The 14,030-nt window shown below is 34.7% G+C and overlaps 1 protein-coding gene across 6 annotated transcripts in view; it reads right to left on the reverse strand.

Annotated features, from left to right (window-relative positions):
- TSGA10 (testis specific 10) overlaps positions 1–14,030 on the reverse strand; it is a 154,123-nt gene that overhangs the window by 125,218 nt on the left and 14,875 nt on the right. For 4 of the 6 annotated variants that reach the window (XM_045826963.1, XM_045826966.1, XM_045826961.1 and 1 more), the window contains exons 3-6: positions 11,560–11,775; positions 2,071–2,136; positions 925–1,092; positions 183–338 (exon numbers count right to left, since the gene is read on the reverse strand). In XM_045826963.1, coding sequence (XP_045682919.1) covers positions 183–338; positions 925–975 — 207 coding nt within the window. In that variant the 5' untranslated portion in view covers positions 976–1,092; positions 2,071–2,136; positions 11,560–11,775. Of the gene's footprint in view, positions 1–182; positions 339–924; positions 1,093–2,070; positions 2,137–11,559; positions 11,776–14,030 lie in introns of those variants that run through there. The other 2 variants (XM_045826964.1, XM_045826965.1) reach the window with 2 other exon arrangements.

Genomic DNA, 14,030 nt, shown 5'->3' on the forward strand with positions numbered 1-14,030 from the left:
GTGTATATACATACACTGTATTAATATATTATACTTCATTAAAAATAACTTAAGAACAAAGGTATTCCCAAATGGTATTAAAATTAATTTGATTGGCAGATTTAAGCATACCTAAAGAATAACATATCTCTAAAATTAACTGTTATTACTTACATATTTTGTTTTCTTATAAACAAGTTTACCTGTTCATAAAGAAGAAAGGTCTTGTCTCTCTCAGATGTAAGAACCTTGACATTACCCTGAATTTCTGCCAAATGACGCTCATATTTTTCCAGCATGCATTTAAGTTCTTCACGATCTCTTGTTGTCTTCAAAAGCTCTACATCACAGTTCGTAACCTAAAATTATTATATAAGAAATTTGAAATTCTTTGACATGTAGTATGAATAGAAAAGTGCTACTGATGGCAGCACTTTAAGACTACATAAAGAAAATGATGAAAAAAAGTTTAAAAATCACCTCTCATAAATTTTTTAAATTTATTGATTGTAGTTAGAGGAAATGGGGTGGGAGAGAGAGAGAGAGAAAGAGGAAATGAATGAGAATTTGTTGTTTCATTTATTAATGCATTCATTGGTTGATTCTTGTATGTGCCCTGACCAGAGATCAAACCTGCAACCTTGACACACTGGGATGATGCTCTAACCAACTGAGATACCTAGCCCAGGCCAAAAGCACCTCTCTTTTAAAAAGCTTCATCCCAAATTGCTCCATAGATTTCTAACTAACCCCCAACCACAACTAATGCTGGGGATAAAGAACCAATTTCAATGATCCAGTGTCTATCAGAGAGACCTCTGTCTCCCAATCTCTTTAATATACCAATTCATACCAATAAGCTTGAATGATTTCCAGGTAAATCAAAGAATAAAAGTCAGTATTTGAGCAACAAACTCTAATAATTTATAACTTTCCAAAACCTACCCGGGAAGATGGAGATGGGCGTCTGGGACTTTTAGATCTACTTCTGATCATCTTTCTCAAATTATGAGCTTCACTCTTGTAGTAATCTCTGTCTGCTTCTAAAGTCTTGACAAAGGAATCAAGTCTGGAAGGAGATTTATTTTGTGCTTTTTCAGTATCTAAAATTATCTTGCCAGGGAGGAAAAAATTAGGCCATTATTTCAAGCTAAACTACAGCATCATTTTCTACATGAAGTTGAACACAAACAGGATCCTTAAATATAATAAATGTCATGTTTTAAAAATAACTTTTAAAAATCATACTTTTAAAAAGCAGTTAGATATATTTATTTTCTAGCATTTCTGAATGTTCTATTTTTATTTAACTAAAATTATCCCTAAATTTACTCAATAATTTTGAGGAAAGAATGATAAAGAAATTTCAGAAGCCAGAAATGTCTACAGATCTAGTGACAAATCGAAATAAATTTAGTTTACTTAGAGTAACTTGTATAGCATCTAAGTTTTGTTCAGTAATTCCTCAAGGAATGAATAAATTAAATGAATGCTGGATATTCACCATATGAACTTTCAAGTGCATTCCCATTCACATTAATCTAGAAACATTTTCTAAAACATTTATTTTACCAATGTTATACTGAGAAGAAATAACATACTTACAGAGAAAATGTTTCAAATATTTCAAATAATAACATTAAAATGTCTAGCTAGAGCAGTTTTCATTTTACATTGTTAGATAAAGAAACCATATTACTTAGAATTAAACAACAAAAATTGACATACAGAAATTTGTTACTAAGAATAAAAGTTAATGTGTAGATAAGTATATCTTATATTTTGAGAATTAAATTACTCACAGTTATTCATTTAAATCAATGAACAACTAAGGGCATTAATAAAACTAACTAAAAGTTCTTCCATCTCTAGAAGAGAAAGGAAATGATGAGATGGAGCAAGAATACCATTGCTCTTACATATGGGAGTACCCTTGTGCGCAAAACAGAGAGGGCTGATTTTAGAACACAAACATTTTTTATTGTTCACAATGTTCATGAGAGTCAAAACATATGTACAATTTTTGCAGTTTTAATATACTAACAGAATAAAAATTATTCCTTAACATATAGTTAAGAAACATATACTTACAGATCTAAGTCTTTTTATTGTATCTTCCAATACTATTATATTATTTTGCTGGCAAATGAGTTCAATCTAAAAATCAAGCCAGGAAAATTTAATTTGGATTTTAAATGTTTAAACTGATTTAACTGGAAAGAGAGCATCAAAAGTAAGCCACTTAAAAATAAAAATATGCAGACAGTGAATATTTTACAAAAGAAAAGATACTCTACCTCTTTATGTTTGCCTACCTTTAATAATAAAAGAACCTAGGATGAAATATAACAGTTCCTTTAAATCAAGGGTGTCCAACCTGTGGCCCTCAGGCCACATGCAGTCCAGGATGGCTGTGAATGCAGTCCAATGCAAAACAAAATTTATTTAAAATATTATGAGATTTTTTTGCGATTATGTGTTGCATTGTATTTATTGTGTGGCCCATGACAACTCTTCTTCTTCCAGTGTAGCACAGAGATGCCAAAAGTTTGGACACCCCTGCTTTAAATTATCTAATGTTTTCATTATATTGATTATTTTTTACCAAATTACTCCCCACACACTGGAAAAAAAATGTTAATACTAATTATAATCCTGAAGATGATAATAGGGAAGAAATAAAAGAATGACTAGGATTTTTAAAGTTTTCCTAAATCATCATAGTCAAAAGTAATTGTCTTTTCCTCTGAATTATTTTAATAGTTTAGTTCAATCCAGCCACTAAAAACATTTTGTATCAGATTTATAATGTCAAACACACCAAGACTTATGATATAGCTACCAATAGTTATATATTTAGAATATAACTAAATTGTATGTTCCTAGAGGACAGTGACTGTTTTTATGCAAAGCTGTAAAGCTCTTGGCTAAAAGTAGGCAAATTAGTTTCATAAATTTATTTCTCAATTCATAAACCTCTCCTTCATTATTCTAAACCCAAATGTACTAATTTGAAGTATAGTTTTAAATGTACTATATTTTAAATATATTATGGAATTATTGCACCTCATTTGTTCTTTTGACCAAAGTACTTTTCTAAGATTTCTCAGGCAGTCATATTTTTGTGAAATATTAAGGGGTGTTATGGTATGACACAAAACTTATGTGCAGTTTGAATAAGCTTATGTATAGTTATTTGAGTGGACAGTTTTCAATGTTTTAATTTATACTATTATGTAAACACTTAAAATGGATATACATTGAATTATGTGTTAAGATGTCCATGCTAAATTAGTATAATTTTATTTAGTATGATGCATTCTTGTAAAAAATAAATTTACAGATATATATATCTTAGATGCAGATGGATGAAAACAAATATATACACTGAGGAAGATGAATTATATCTAGTTAGAGCAAGGTATGGTAACAGTAGATGTCATTTTATATAGAATGAAATTTTTAATAATAGATATGTATTACTTCACCTATAAAAAACATAATGTGCCATGGCTGGTGTGGCTCAGTGGATTGAGTGCCGACCTGCAAACCAAAGAGTCACCGCTCTGATTCCCAGTCAGGGCACAAGCCCGGGTTGCAGGCCAGGTCCCCAGTAGGGGGCGTGCAAGAGGCAACCACACACTGATGCTTCTCTCCCTCTCTCTCCCTCCCTTTCCCTCTCTAAAAGAATAATAAAAAAATATTTAAAAACATAATGCTAATACCACTCGGAAAAACAAAATTATAACCATCACAAAAGAAAGCATGCTAACTCAGCGTGTTCATTTATTTGACAATTGTTTAAAAGGACCTACTATGTGCCTAACAATGACAAGCAATTGTTATATGCTAGGTATAGCAGTGAATAGAACAGAAAAAAACTTTACCCTCATGGAGCTGACAATCTAGTTGAAAAGAGAAAAACAAAAAATACTGGGTAAAATACGTCAGATAGTGGTTGTGTCATCCAGAAAATATATAATGAGCATTCACATCTGTTCTAGGCACTTGGCATATCAAAAAAGTGAACAAAATACACCAAGACCCCTGGCTTTGGGGACCTTATATTCCAGCTGGGTAGACGATAAAAAAAGAAACCCAACAAATAAATCATATAGCACAACAGAAAAAAAGAGCAGAAGTAAGAAGACTGGGGATGTTTATGAAGGACAGTTTAGAATTTTAAATAGGGTGATTGGGGAAGTCCTCATTGAAAGGAGCCCTTTGAGCACAAACTTAAAGGAGGGAGGGAGTCAACCATGTAAAAAATACGGGAGAGAGCTTCCAGCCAAGATGGAGGTGTAGGTAGATACACTTTGCTTCCTCGCACAAGCAAAAAGAAGGGTAACAAACAATTTAAAAACAAAAACCAACCAGAACTGCCAGAAAATCAAATTGTATGGAAGTCTGACAACCAAGGAGTTAAAGAAACATTCATCCAGACAGGTAGGAGGGGAAGAGTAGGGTAGCCAGGCAGAGAGGGGACAAGGGGAAAAAAAACACAGTGGCACCAGGCGCACAAGGCAGCAGCTGACAAACCCCAGGCGAGCAAGACAGCAGCAGGCAGACCCAGCCAAGCAGCAATTGTGAAGTGGGGCACAACATGCAAGGCAGCTGACTGACCTGGTGGTCCCACATTCATGCACGCAGGCAGATAAACTCAGTGAAACTGGAGAGCAAGACAGGCCTAGCAACCAAATGGGGGTCCTGGAACAGGGGGTCCCAGCACAGGGAAATAAAGACTCAAAACACCAAATGAAAACACCTGTGGGGGTTGAGGTGCCAGGAGAGACTCCCAGCCTCACAGGAGAGTTCACTGGAGAGACACACAGGGTCCTAGAAAGTGCACAAGCACACCCACACAGGAATCAGCACCAGAAAGGCCCCGTTTGCTTGGGGGAAGCAGCAGAAGGGACTGAAATCCCACAGAGAGTAGAGCAAGTGCCATTGTTCCCTCTCAGACCCTGACCCCACATACAGCATCACAACGCAGCACCTGGGTTGCCCTGCCCTGGTGAACACCTAAGGCTCCACCCCTCATACGTAACAGGCGCAACCAGACCCCCCCCCCAAAAAAAATGGCCCAAATGGAAGAACAGATCAAAGCTCCACAGCAAATACAGCTAAGCGATCAAGAGATAGCCAACCTATCAGATGCACAGTTCAAAGCACTGGTGATCAGGATGCTCACAGAATTGGTTGAATTTGGTTGCAAATTAGATGAAAAAATGAAGGCTACACTAAGTGAGATGAAGGAAAATGCACAGGGAACCAATAGTGATGGGAAGAAAACTGGGACTCAAATCAATGGAGTGGACCAGAAGGAAGAAAGAAAAAAAACAAACAGAAAAGAATGAAGAAACAAGAATTCAAAAAAATGAGGAGAGGCTTAGGAACCTCCAAGACATCTTTAAATGTTCCAACATCTGAATTATTGGGGTACCAGACGGGAAGAGGAAGAGCAACAATTGGAAAAGTTATTTGAACAAATAATAAAGGAGAACTTCCCCAATCTGGCAAAGGAAATAGATTTCCAGGAAGTCCAGGAAGCTCAGAGAGTCCCAAAGTAGTTGGACCCAAAGAGGAACACACCAAGGCACATCATAATTACATTAGCCAAGGTAAAAATGAAGCAGAAAATCCTAGAAGCAGCAAGAGATAAGGAGACAGTAACCTACAAAGGAGTTCCCATCAGACTGTTAGCTGATTTCTCAAAAAAGACTTTACAGGCAAGAAGGGGCTGGAAAGAAGTATTCCAAGTCATGAAAGGCAAGGACCTCCATCCAAGATTGTTCTATCCAGCAAAGCTTTCATTTAGAATGGAAGGGCAGATAAAGTACTTCTCAGATAAGGTCAACTTGAAGGAGTTCATCATCACCAAGCCCTTATTTTATGAAATGTTAAAAGGACTTATCTAAGAAAAAGAAGATAAAAAAACATGTATAGTAAAATGACAGCAAGCTCAAAATTATTAACAACCATACCTAAAACCAAAAGAAACTAAGCAAACAACTAGAACAGGAACAGAACCACAGAAATGGAGATCACATGGAGGGTTATCAACAGGGGAGTGGGAGGAGGAGAGAGGGGGAAAAGGTACAGAGAATAAGTAGCATAGATGGTAAAAAGAAAATAGGGGGAGGGCAAGAATAGTATGGGAAATGTAGAAGCTGAAGAACTTATGACACATGGACATGAACTAAAGTGGGAGAATGTGGGTGGGAGAGGGTGTGCAGGGTTGAGGGGAGTGAAGGGGGAAATGGGACAACTGTAATAGCATAATCAATAAAATATATTCTTAAAAAAAGCTTCTGCACAGCTAAAGAAACCATCATCAAAATGAAGAGGGAACCAACCATATGGGAGAAAATATTTGCCAATGATACATCTGATAAAGCTTTAATTTCCAAAATATATACAAAACTTACACAACTCAACACCAGGAAGACAAACAATCCCATTAAAAAACGGTCAAGAAACCTGAATAGACACTTCTCCAAGGAGGATATACAGATGGTTAATAGACATATGAATGAATGTTTACTGTGACTAGTCATCAGAGAGACACAAGTTAAAACCATAAGGAGATATCACCTCACACCTAACAGAATGGCTATCATCAATAAATCAAGAAACAACAAGTGTTGGTTGAGGTTGTGGAGAAAAGCAAACCTTCGCTGCACTGTTGGTGGAAATGCAGACTGGTGCAGCCACTGTGCAAATATGGAGATACATCAAAAAATTAAAAATGGAGCTGCCTTTTGATCCAGTGATCCCACTGGAATATATATTTGGAACATAGCCCAAGAATCCCAAAACACTAATTCAAAAGAATATATGCACCCTTATGTTCATTGCAGTGTTATTTATAATAGCCAAAATCTAGAAACAGCCTAATGCCCATCAGTAGATGATTGGATAAAAAAGCTGTGGGATATTTACCCAATACTAGCAGCTGAAAAAAAAAAGAGGGAAATCTTACCTTCTGTGACAGCATAGATGGACTTGGAGATTATTATGCTAAGTGAAATAAGCCAGTCAGAGAAAAACAAATATCATATGATGTCACCTATATATGGAATCTAATGAACAAAAATTGATGAACACGATAGAAACAGAGACATAGATACATGGAACAGACTGATATCTGTTAGAGATGAAGGGGATGAAAGAAGGTGAAGGGATAACCCCCCCAAAATATATATAATATTATATTTATATTATATTATATTTATATTATATTATATTAATACATAACAGAAATTCAGAGAACAGTGCAGTGATAATCAGAGGGAAAAGGGGGTGGGGGTTAGACGGAGATGGGCAAAGGGGAGAAAAATGGGGATGGAAAAAGACTGCTTGGGGTGGAGGGCACACGATGCAGTGTGCAGATGATGTTTTATTGAGTTGTACACTTGAAACCTGTATGGTTTTGTGAACCAACGTCACCTCAATAAATTCAACTTGAAGATAAGAAAACAGTGCAAGAAAAAAATGTACAATGGGGAAAATTGGACAAAATCAAATTAAATTTAAATGCAGGTACGCTCTAATGCCAATATGCGCCAAACTGTTATTTCTTCCGAGAGTAACTTCCAAAGCAGTATGCATCAGCAGTAGGCTGATATCTCATAAAGAAATGCTTTTTGTCTAGAAACATTCAATAAAAGCATTTCGTGTTCTCTATTTCAGAACCAGAGGGAAGAGGGGAGGGAATTTCAGGGAAAAAGGGGAAAGGTATACAGGAACAAGTATAAAGAACACATGGACAAAAACTAGGGGCGGTGGAAATGGGAGGGAGGTGGGGAGGGATGGGTGGGTGGGTTGGGATGGGATAAAGGACAGAAAACTGAACTTGAACAATGATTAAAATAAAATTTAAAAAAATAAGGTCATTAAGTAAATAAATAAATAATTTTTTTAAAAAGCGCACTTCTTATTTTCACTATGTTCAACAATGTCTTAATGATAGAAATTCAGCAAATAAAGATACTTTGTTCTGGGAAAAATATAAAAAATTTAAATGACTAAAAGTAATCTCTTCTGAGTAAATAAATGTAATACTGTCCTTCTAAATTCCAGATAAATTAACAGCAGCTTTAGCCTCAGACACTACCTCCACATATCCACAGCATAATCTCAAAGAGTATAAGAACTCAAACATTCTTTCTCAGCTCTAAAATTAGAAATTCTCTGTTTCAAACCTCATCCCACAAATCAGATAAGGAGTCTGCCTCTCCTGTAATTGGATACCTAAACTGTACACCCAATGACACAAGGATGATGATGACCACATGCATTGATGTTCATATTCCCAACATTGGTCATCCTTTTCATTCCCCCTTTACCTGTATCATTCACTTACTGAGGTTGGTGACTTCAGGTCAGAGCATTCTACCAACCCAAAGGATCAATTTCCATTTTGTCCTCTCTTTTTTTAACTTTCAGTCTTTTCCCTGAACAGTAATTCTAGCTGTACTCTAACACTGCTACCCACTTTTTTTTCCCTTGAGTAGCTTTCCAAACGTTCCACCTTATATATGGAATCTATTTCCTAGAAACACTCTTTTTTGAGCCAAGTAGAATTTCTGTATGTGAATTCAACATTTTCTTTTAGGCAAACCCTAGCATTTTTATATCAGATCATTTCCGCTCCTGAAACTCTCCCTTTTGCTAGCAGAAGATTCACCCTGACAGAGTTCTCTCTCTCGTTTTCTAGAATGCTGACCCTAAAAACCCTTTAAAGCTGATAAATGCTAAACTGGGCACTCTCTTCATGGGGAACTGGCCAACTAGACTGCCCTAAGTCTAGAAAGAGTGCAGTTAATTTTTAATTAGAAGAAAGAAACAGAGTAGTAGATATAATAAAACATTAATCAGTATTCTTAATTTGATAATTTGTATAATTGAGTCTAAACTCCATTACCATTTACCATTAAAATGTGAATAAAGAATAACTATTCTTAAACAATACAAACAAAAGAGTTTATTGAAAAATGTTTAAAATATTCAAGCTGCTTTTTAAAAATTATTTTATTGTTGTTCAAGTACAGTTGCCTTCTAAATGACCTGCAAATACTTTAGTAGTATCCACAACAAGGTAAGTAATTCACAAGTTAAAAACACATCATTTTTATCTACTCTCTGAAGTAATTCTCCTAAGAACCTCCTCAAGGCAGCCTTGTTAAAGATTATGACCTTATATTAAAGTAATAAGCTTCACATATTTAAATATTCCATTATTCAGACTTTTCACTAATTTAGACTTATCCTTTCTAAATAAGTGAGGTTACTGCATATAAACAAACACCACCCTAGAGTTCATTAACTGGGCTCTGATATTTCAAATTACTATAATAAATAATGCCTTTAATAATACTCATGGTCTCAGCCTAATCATTTAATTAAGTACTTTATCATACTCTACCAAGAGTACATTAAAAGGATGTTTAAGAAATAACATGCAGCAACAATTAGCTTTGGGAAATTAGCTTATCACAGACACAGTTTACTAATTTGGTGCTAGTAAAATCAAGTCAACTAAGTATATTCACATCATATTTAAAAATTCAATAGGCTTTTGCTCACTTCGGCAGCATATATACTAAGAATTCAATAGGCCTGTTTTCAGCTTTCAAATCCACTCTGTGTCTTGCATATAAACCACCAGGCAGCAATGAGAAATGTAACTGTCATAATTTTAAAATACTGTTGAAATTTTCAATTTCTAAATTTCAGCTCTGGCTGGTGTAGTTCAGTGGATGCAGTGGTGGCCAGTGAGTCAAAGGGTCACCAGTTTGATTCCCAGTCAGGGCACATGCCTGGGTTGCAGGCCAGGTCCCCAGCAGGAGGTGCAGGAGAGGCAACCACACACTGATGTTTCTCTCCATCTCTTTCTCTCTCCCTCCCCCTTCTCTAAAAATAAAAATAAAATAAAAAATACTTTAAAAGAGTATGTTTTTTAAAAAATTCATAGCAGAGTACTAAAACTTAAGAAATAAAATGTTATCAAAATGTCAAAGAGCTACAGTAATTAAAATAATGTGATAGTGGCACAGAAAACAGCAAATGAATCAATGAAACCAAAGAGTCCAGAATTTTTATCCACACACATATGTGAATTCAGTGGCTGCTAAAATGGCACTTCAAATAAGTAACTAAAGAAAGGACTAGTTGACCCTACCTCAAACTAGAACAAAAAGAAATTCCAGAGAATTAAAACTTTAAAAAAATATTTGAAATTATTAAAAGAAAACTGCAGAGTGCTGGGAAAATGGAGACAACTGGATTCAAACATTAATTTTTAAAATGATTTTAAAAAGAATTTAAAAATTATAGAAAATATTCTTGTAGTTCTTGAGACAAGAAGAACTCGTCTCAAAATCAAAACAAGGCAAAGTACAGAGGATTTTCAAGCTAGTGAAACTACTCTGTTTGATAGTATAATGGTGAATAAATGTCATCTTACATTTGTCCAAACCCAAAGAATGGACATCAAGAGTGAACCTTAATGTAAACTATGGACCCTGGGTAATAATGATGTTTCAGCATAGGTCCAACAATCATAACAAATGTACTCTGGTGGAGGATGTTGATGATAGGGGAGGCTATGTACATGTGGGGGCAGCGAGTATATGGGAAATCTCTGTACCTTCTGCTTAGTTTTGCTATGAATTTAAACTGCTCTAAAAAATAAAGCCTATTCAAATTTGTAATAGCATAATCAATTATTACTGAGAAGGATTAGGAAGAGAAATGTTCTGTATACAGAATATTCTTATTGTTTGAAGTTTTTACCATTACTATGCCTTACTTAAAAGTTTTTCTTGGCACCCTGGCTGACGTGGTTCAGTGGATTGAGGACTGGCCTGTGAATTGAAAGTCTGAAGGTTTGATTCCTGGTCAGGGCACATGCCTGGGTTGCAGGCCAGGTCCCCATCTGGGTGCATGTGAGAGACAAATCATTTATGTTTCTCACTCACACATACACATTGATGTGTCTCTCCCTCTTTCTCCCTTCCTTTCCCTCTCTCTAAAAAATAAATAAAACCTTTACAAATATTAGTTGGATAAGTTAATTAAAAAAACACAATTAACCCAAATAGGCATAAGAATAAGTATAAGACAAGAACAGTCCTAGCAGGTGTCAAATAAAATTTTTTTCTTTGTAAAAAGATTTTTAAAGAATAAAATATAAAGTAATATATAATTTTATCTATAGAATAGGCACTTAAATATGTCAAATCTAAAAAAGTTTCAAATGATATAAATGAAGATGTCACTTTTTCCATGACATTTAATAATTACATGATTTTTAAAGTAGAACTAAAATGTTGATCAGTAGTCAGATGTTAATTAAAATTATTGTGGTCATCGCAAAATATATATAGAGAGAGAGGTACAGATATCTATATCTATGCATATATAGATATGCATATATCTACAGATTTGCATATATATATATATATAGATTTGATATATATATCAAATCATTATGTTGTATGCCTGAAACTAATACAATGTCATACATTAATTATACATAAATTTTTAAAATAATTTTATCAGCAGTAAATCTAATACCTTTGCTTCTTCAAGTTCCTTGTCGGCAGTATCCACCACAAAGTTTTTCTCTTTTTCTAGTTGCTCCGTTAATTGGTCAATTTTAATCAATTCTTTACAAAGATGCTCATTGTGGCTGGTTAAATCGTCTATCTGACTGCTTACCACCTCCTTACTATCCAAGAGTTTCCTAACATATTCTTCCAAGCAATGATTGGTCTGTTTGAGATCTTCAATCTGTTATAATTGGAAAGAAAATAATCAAATTAAAATATTTCCTTAGCTTCCATTTGAGGAGTACAACTAAGTGAGGTATCAGAAATGCAGGTTTGCCTCCCTGGCAAGGAGACTCAATGACATATTTTTTGCTTTATGAATTTTGTGCCATGTGAATATTTTCCCTATCTGAAAAATATACCAAATGAAAATTTAAAGGTTTATAGCTATATCTTTTAAGACAATTTACACTTTAATAAAAAAGAAATTAATTACTATTGATTTTTAGCCAAACTATTAGAAAAACTGTCAAATATTTATAACTGCAAAAAAGAAACCAGTCTTAAAATTATTGAATTTTAATAATTAGTATCATCAGTTAGGCATTCTTTATAATTAAATTTCTATTTATTGTTATCAAAACACATTAATACCTTAGAAAAGTCCTTTTGAACATATCAATAACTTATTGACTAAGCTAAATACCAAATCAATCAAGTATTTGCTGACTAAGGTGGAGGACCACAGCTTTCCTTCCCAGCCCACTACCAAACTACCAAGGGATGAAGAAAAGGGCCTTTCTATCACAAAGATATCCAAATGACTTTAAAGGGAAAAATATTAGACCCATTGAATGATGATTATATGCCAGGAACTATGTTAAATTCCAAAGATACAAAACTAGGTTAGATACCTGCACTCTGAGAATTTATTGCTTACTTGAGAAAATATAAGTATAATATATCAAATGCCATAAAAGAAATATCTATGAAATATAGTGGCACAAAGATCCTTTTCCATAGTATTTGTCTCTCATTGTGTATTTAACATTTATTGAGCACCTACTATATTCAAGGTACTGTTTTAGTGCCTTCTTGAAGATGTACAAAGACAAAAATCTTGTTCTTTAAAGAGCATCTTAAATTGCTAAATCCCTCATCTAATTTTATACTTGCTTCTAACATTATTCTTGCCCTGACCTTGGCCTTTTCAAATAACTATATAGTACTTCCCAATTCATCAAAATCAACAAAGTTTTCTTTAGAAACATAAATTTTATCTATAACTTGTCACTATATAATAAAATCCTAAAGATTATAAACTATATTTAACTATACTACGATAACATTTATCACACTCAATACATGCCCAGAAGCAACATAAAAACTATTATTTTGATCCACCTCTCCCTTTGCCATTTTTAATGATGAAATCCAGGAAACCAGAAAAAGTCTGAAGAATTTTTTTAAAGAGCCCTGGCTGGTGTGGCTCAGTGGATTGAACGCTGGCTGCAAACCAAAGGGTCACTGGTTTGATTCCCAGTCAAGGGCACATGCCTGGGTTGTGGGCCAGGTCCCCAGTAGAGGGCGCATGAGAGGCAACCACACTTGAATGTTTCTCTCCCTTTCGCTCTCCCTCCCCTGTCTAAAAATAAATGAATGAATGAATGAATGAATGAATGAATGAATAAGATTTTTTTTTAGAGTGTGGGAGGACAGGGGGGTTGCAAATACACGTATTTTCTTAGCTGAGTCCTTTTTCACACTGGCCTGAATTTTTAGCAGTATCTCCTACTCTCTTCTCCTTTGGCCTCCCATATACAGATCAAAAGTCTTTGAAAACAAAAATGTGAGGGAACTCCTGTAAACTGTGGTGCTTCAACACACTGAAAATGAGATAAAAGAATGCCATTTGTGATCCCAGCCCTACTGACCTATCCAGCCTAACTACCCACCATACTCAGTACCTGCTTAAGCTTCAGACATACTCTGCAGAAAACAATCTCACTAAACTAATTTTAAAACCTGTATTAGGGAAATTATTGAAAATCTTATATACTATGTCACTGAACCCTTTTTTATAAGAATTCTCAGGGAACACTTAGTTCTCTGGGATATTTCAGAAATGTAGTTCTTTTGGATAGCCAGTTTGTTCCTACGCTATGGACTGTGAATTATTTAAGCAAAATTTCCTTTTTCCCTTTGCCTCTAGGAATTTTAAAGCCAATCTACAGACCATTTGTAGCAACTACTACAGAGGTCTGTAGAATGACTGTTTGCTATTCTCATCCCATGCTTTCACCAAGTTTATTTTCCCCTATTCTTATCATCTAAGCTATTTTCATTACTAGTGTTTTTTTTTAAACTATAGGATGTGGGGTAAACAAACATAAACTTCAATCTATCTATCCCATATGTTACTTTGTCTTTGTTTATAACTTCTACAGTGCCACATTTCTGAGCAATGAGAATACACTGTAAATGTCTGCTAATCTT

Source organism: Phyllostomus hastatus, unplaced genomic scaffold (genome assembly GCF_019186645.2).
Source record: "Phyllostomus hastatus isolate PE091 unplaced genomic scaffold, TTU_PhHast_1.1 phas_scaffold_78, whole genome shotgun sequence".
Lineage (NCBI taxonomy): Eukaryota > Metazoa > Chordata > Mammalia > Chiroptera > Phyllostomidae > Phyllostomus > Phyllostomus hastatus.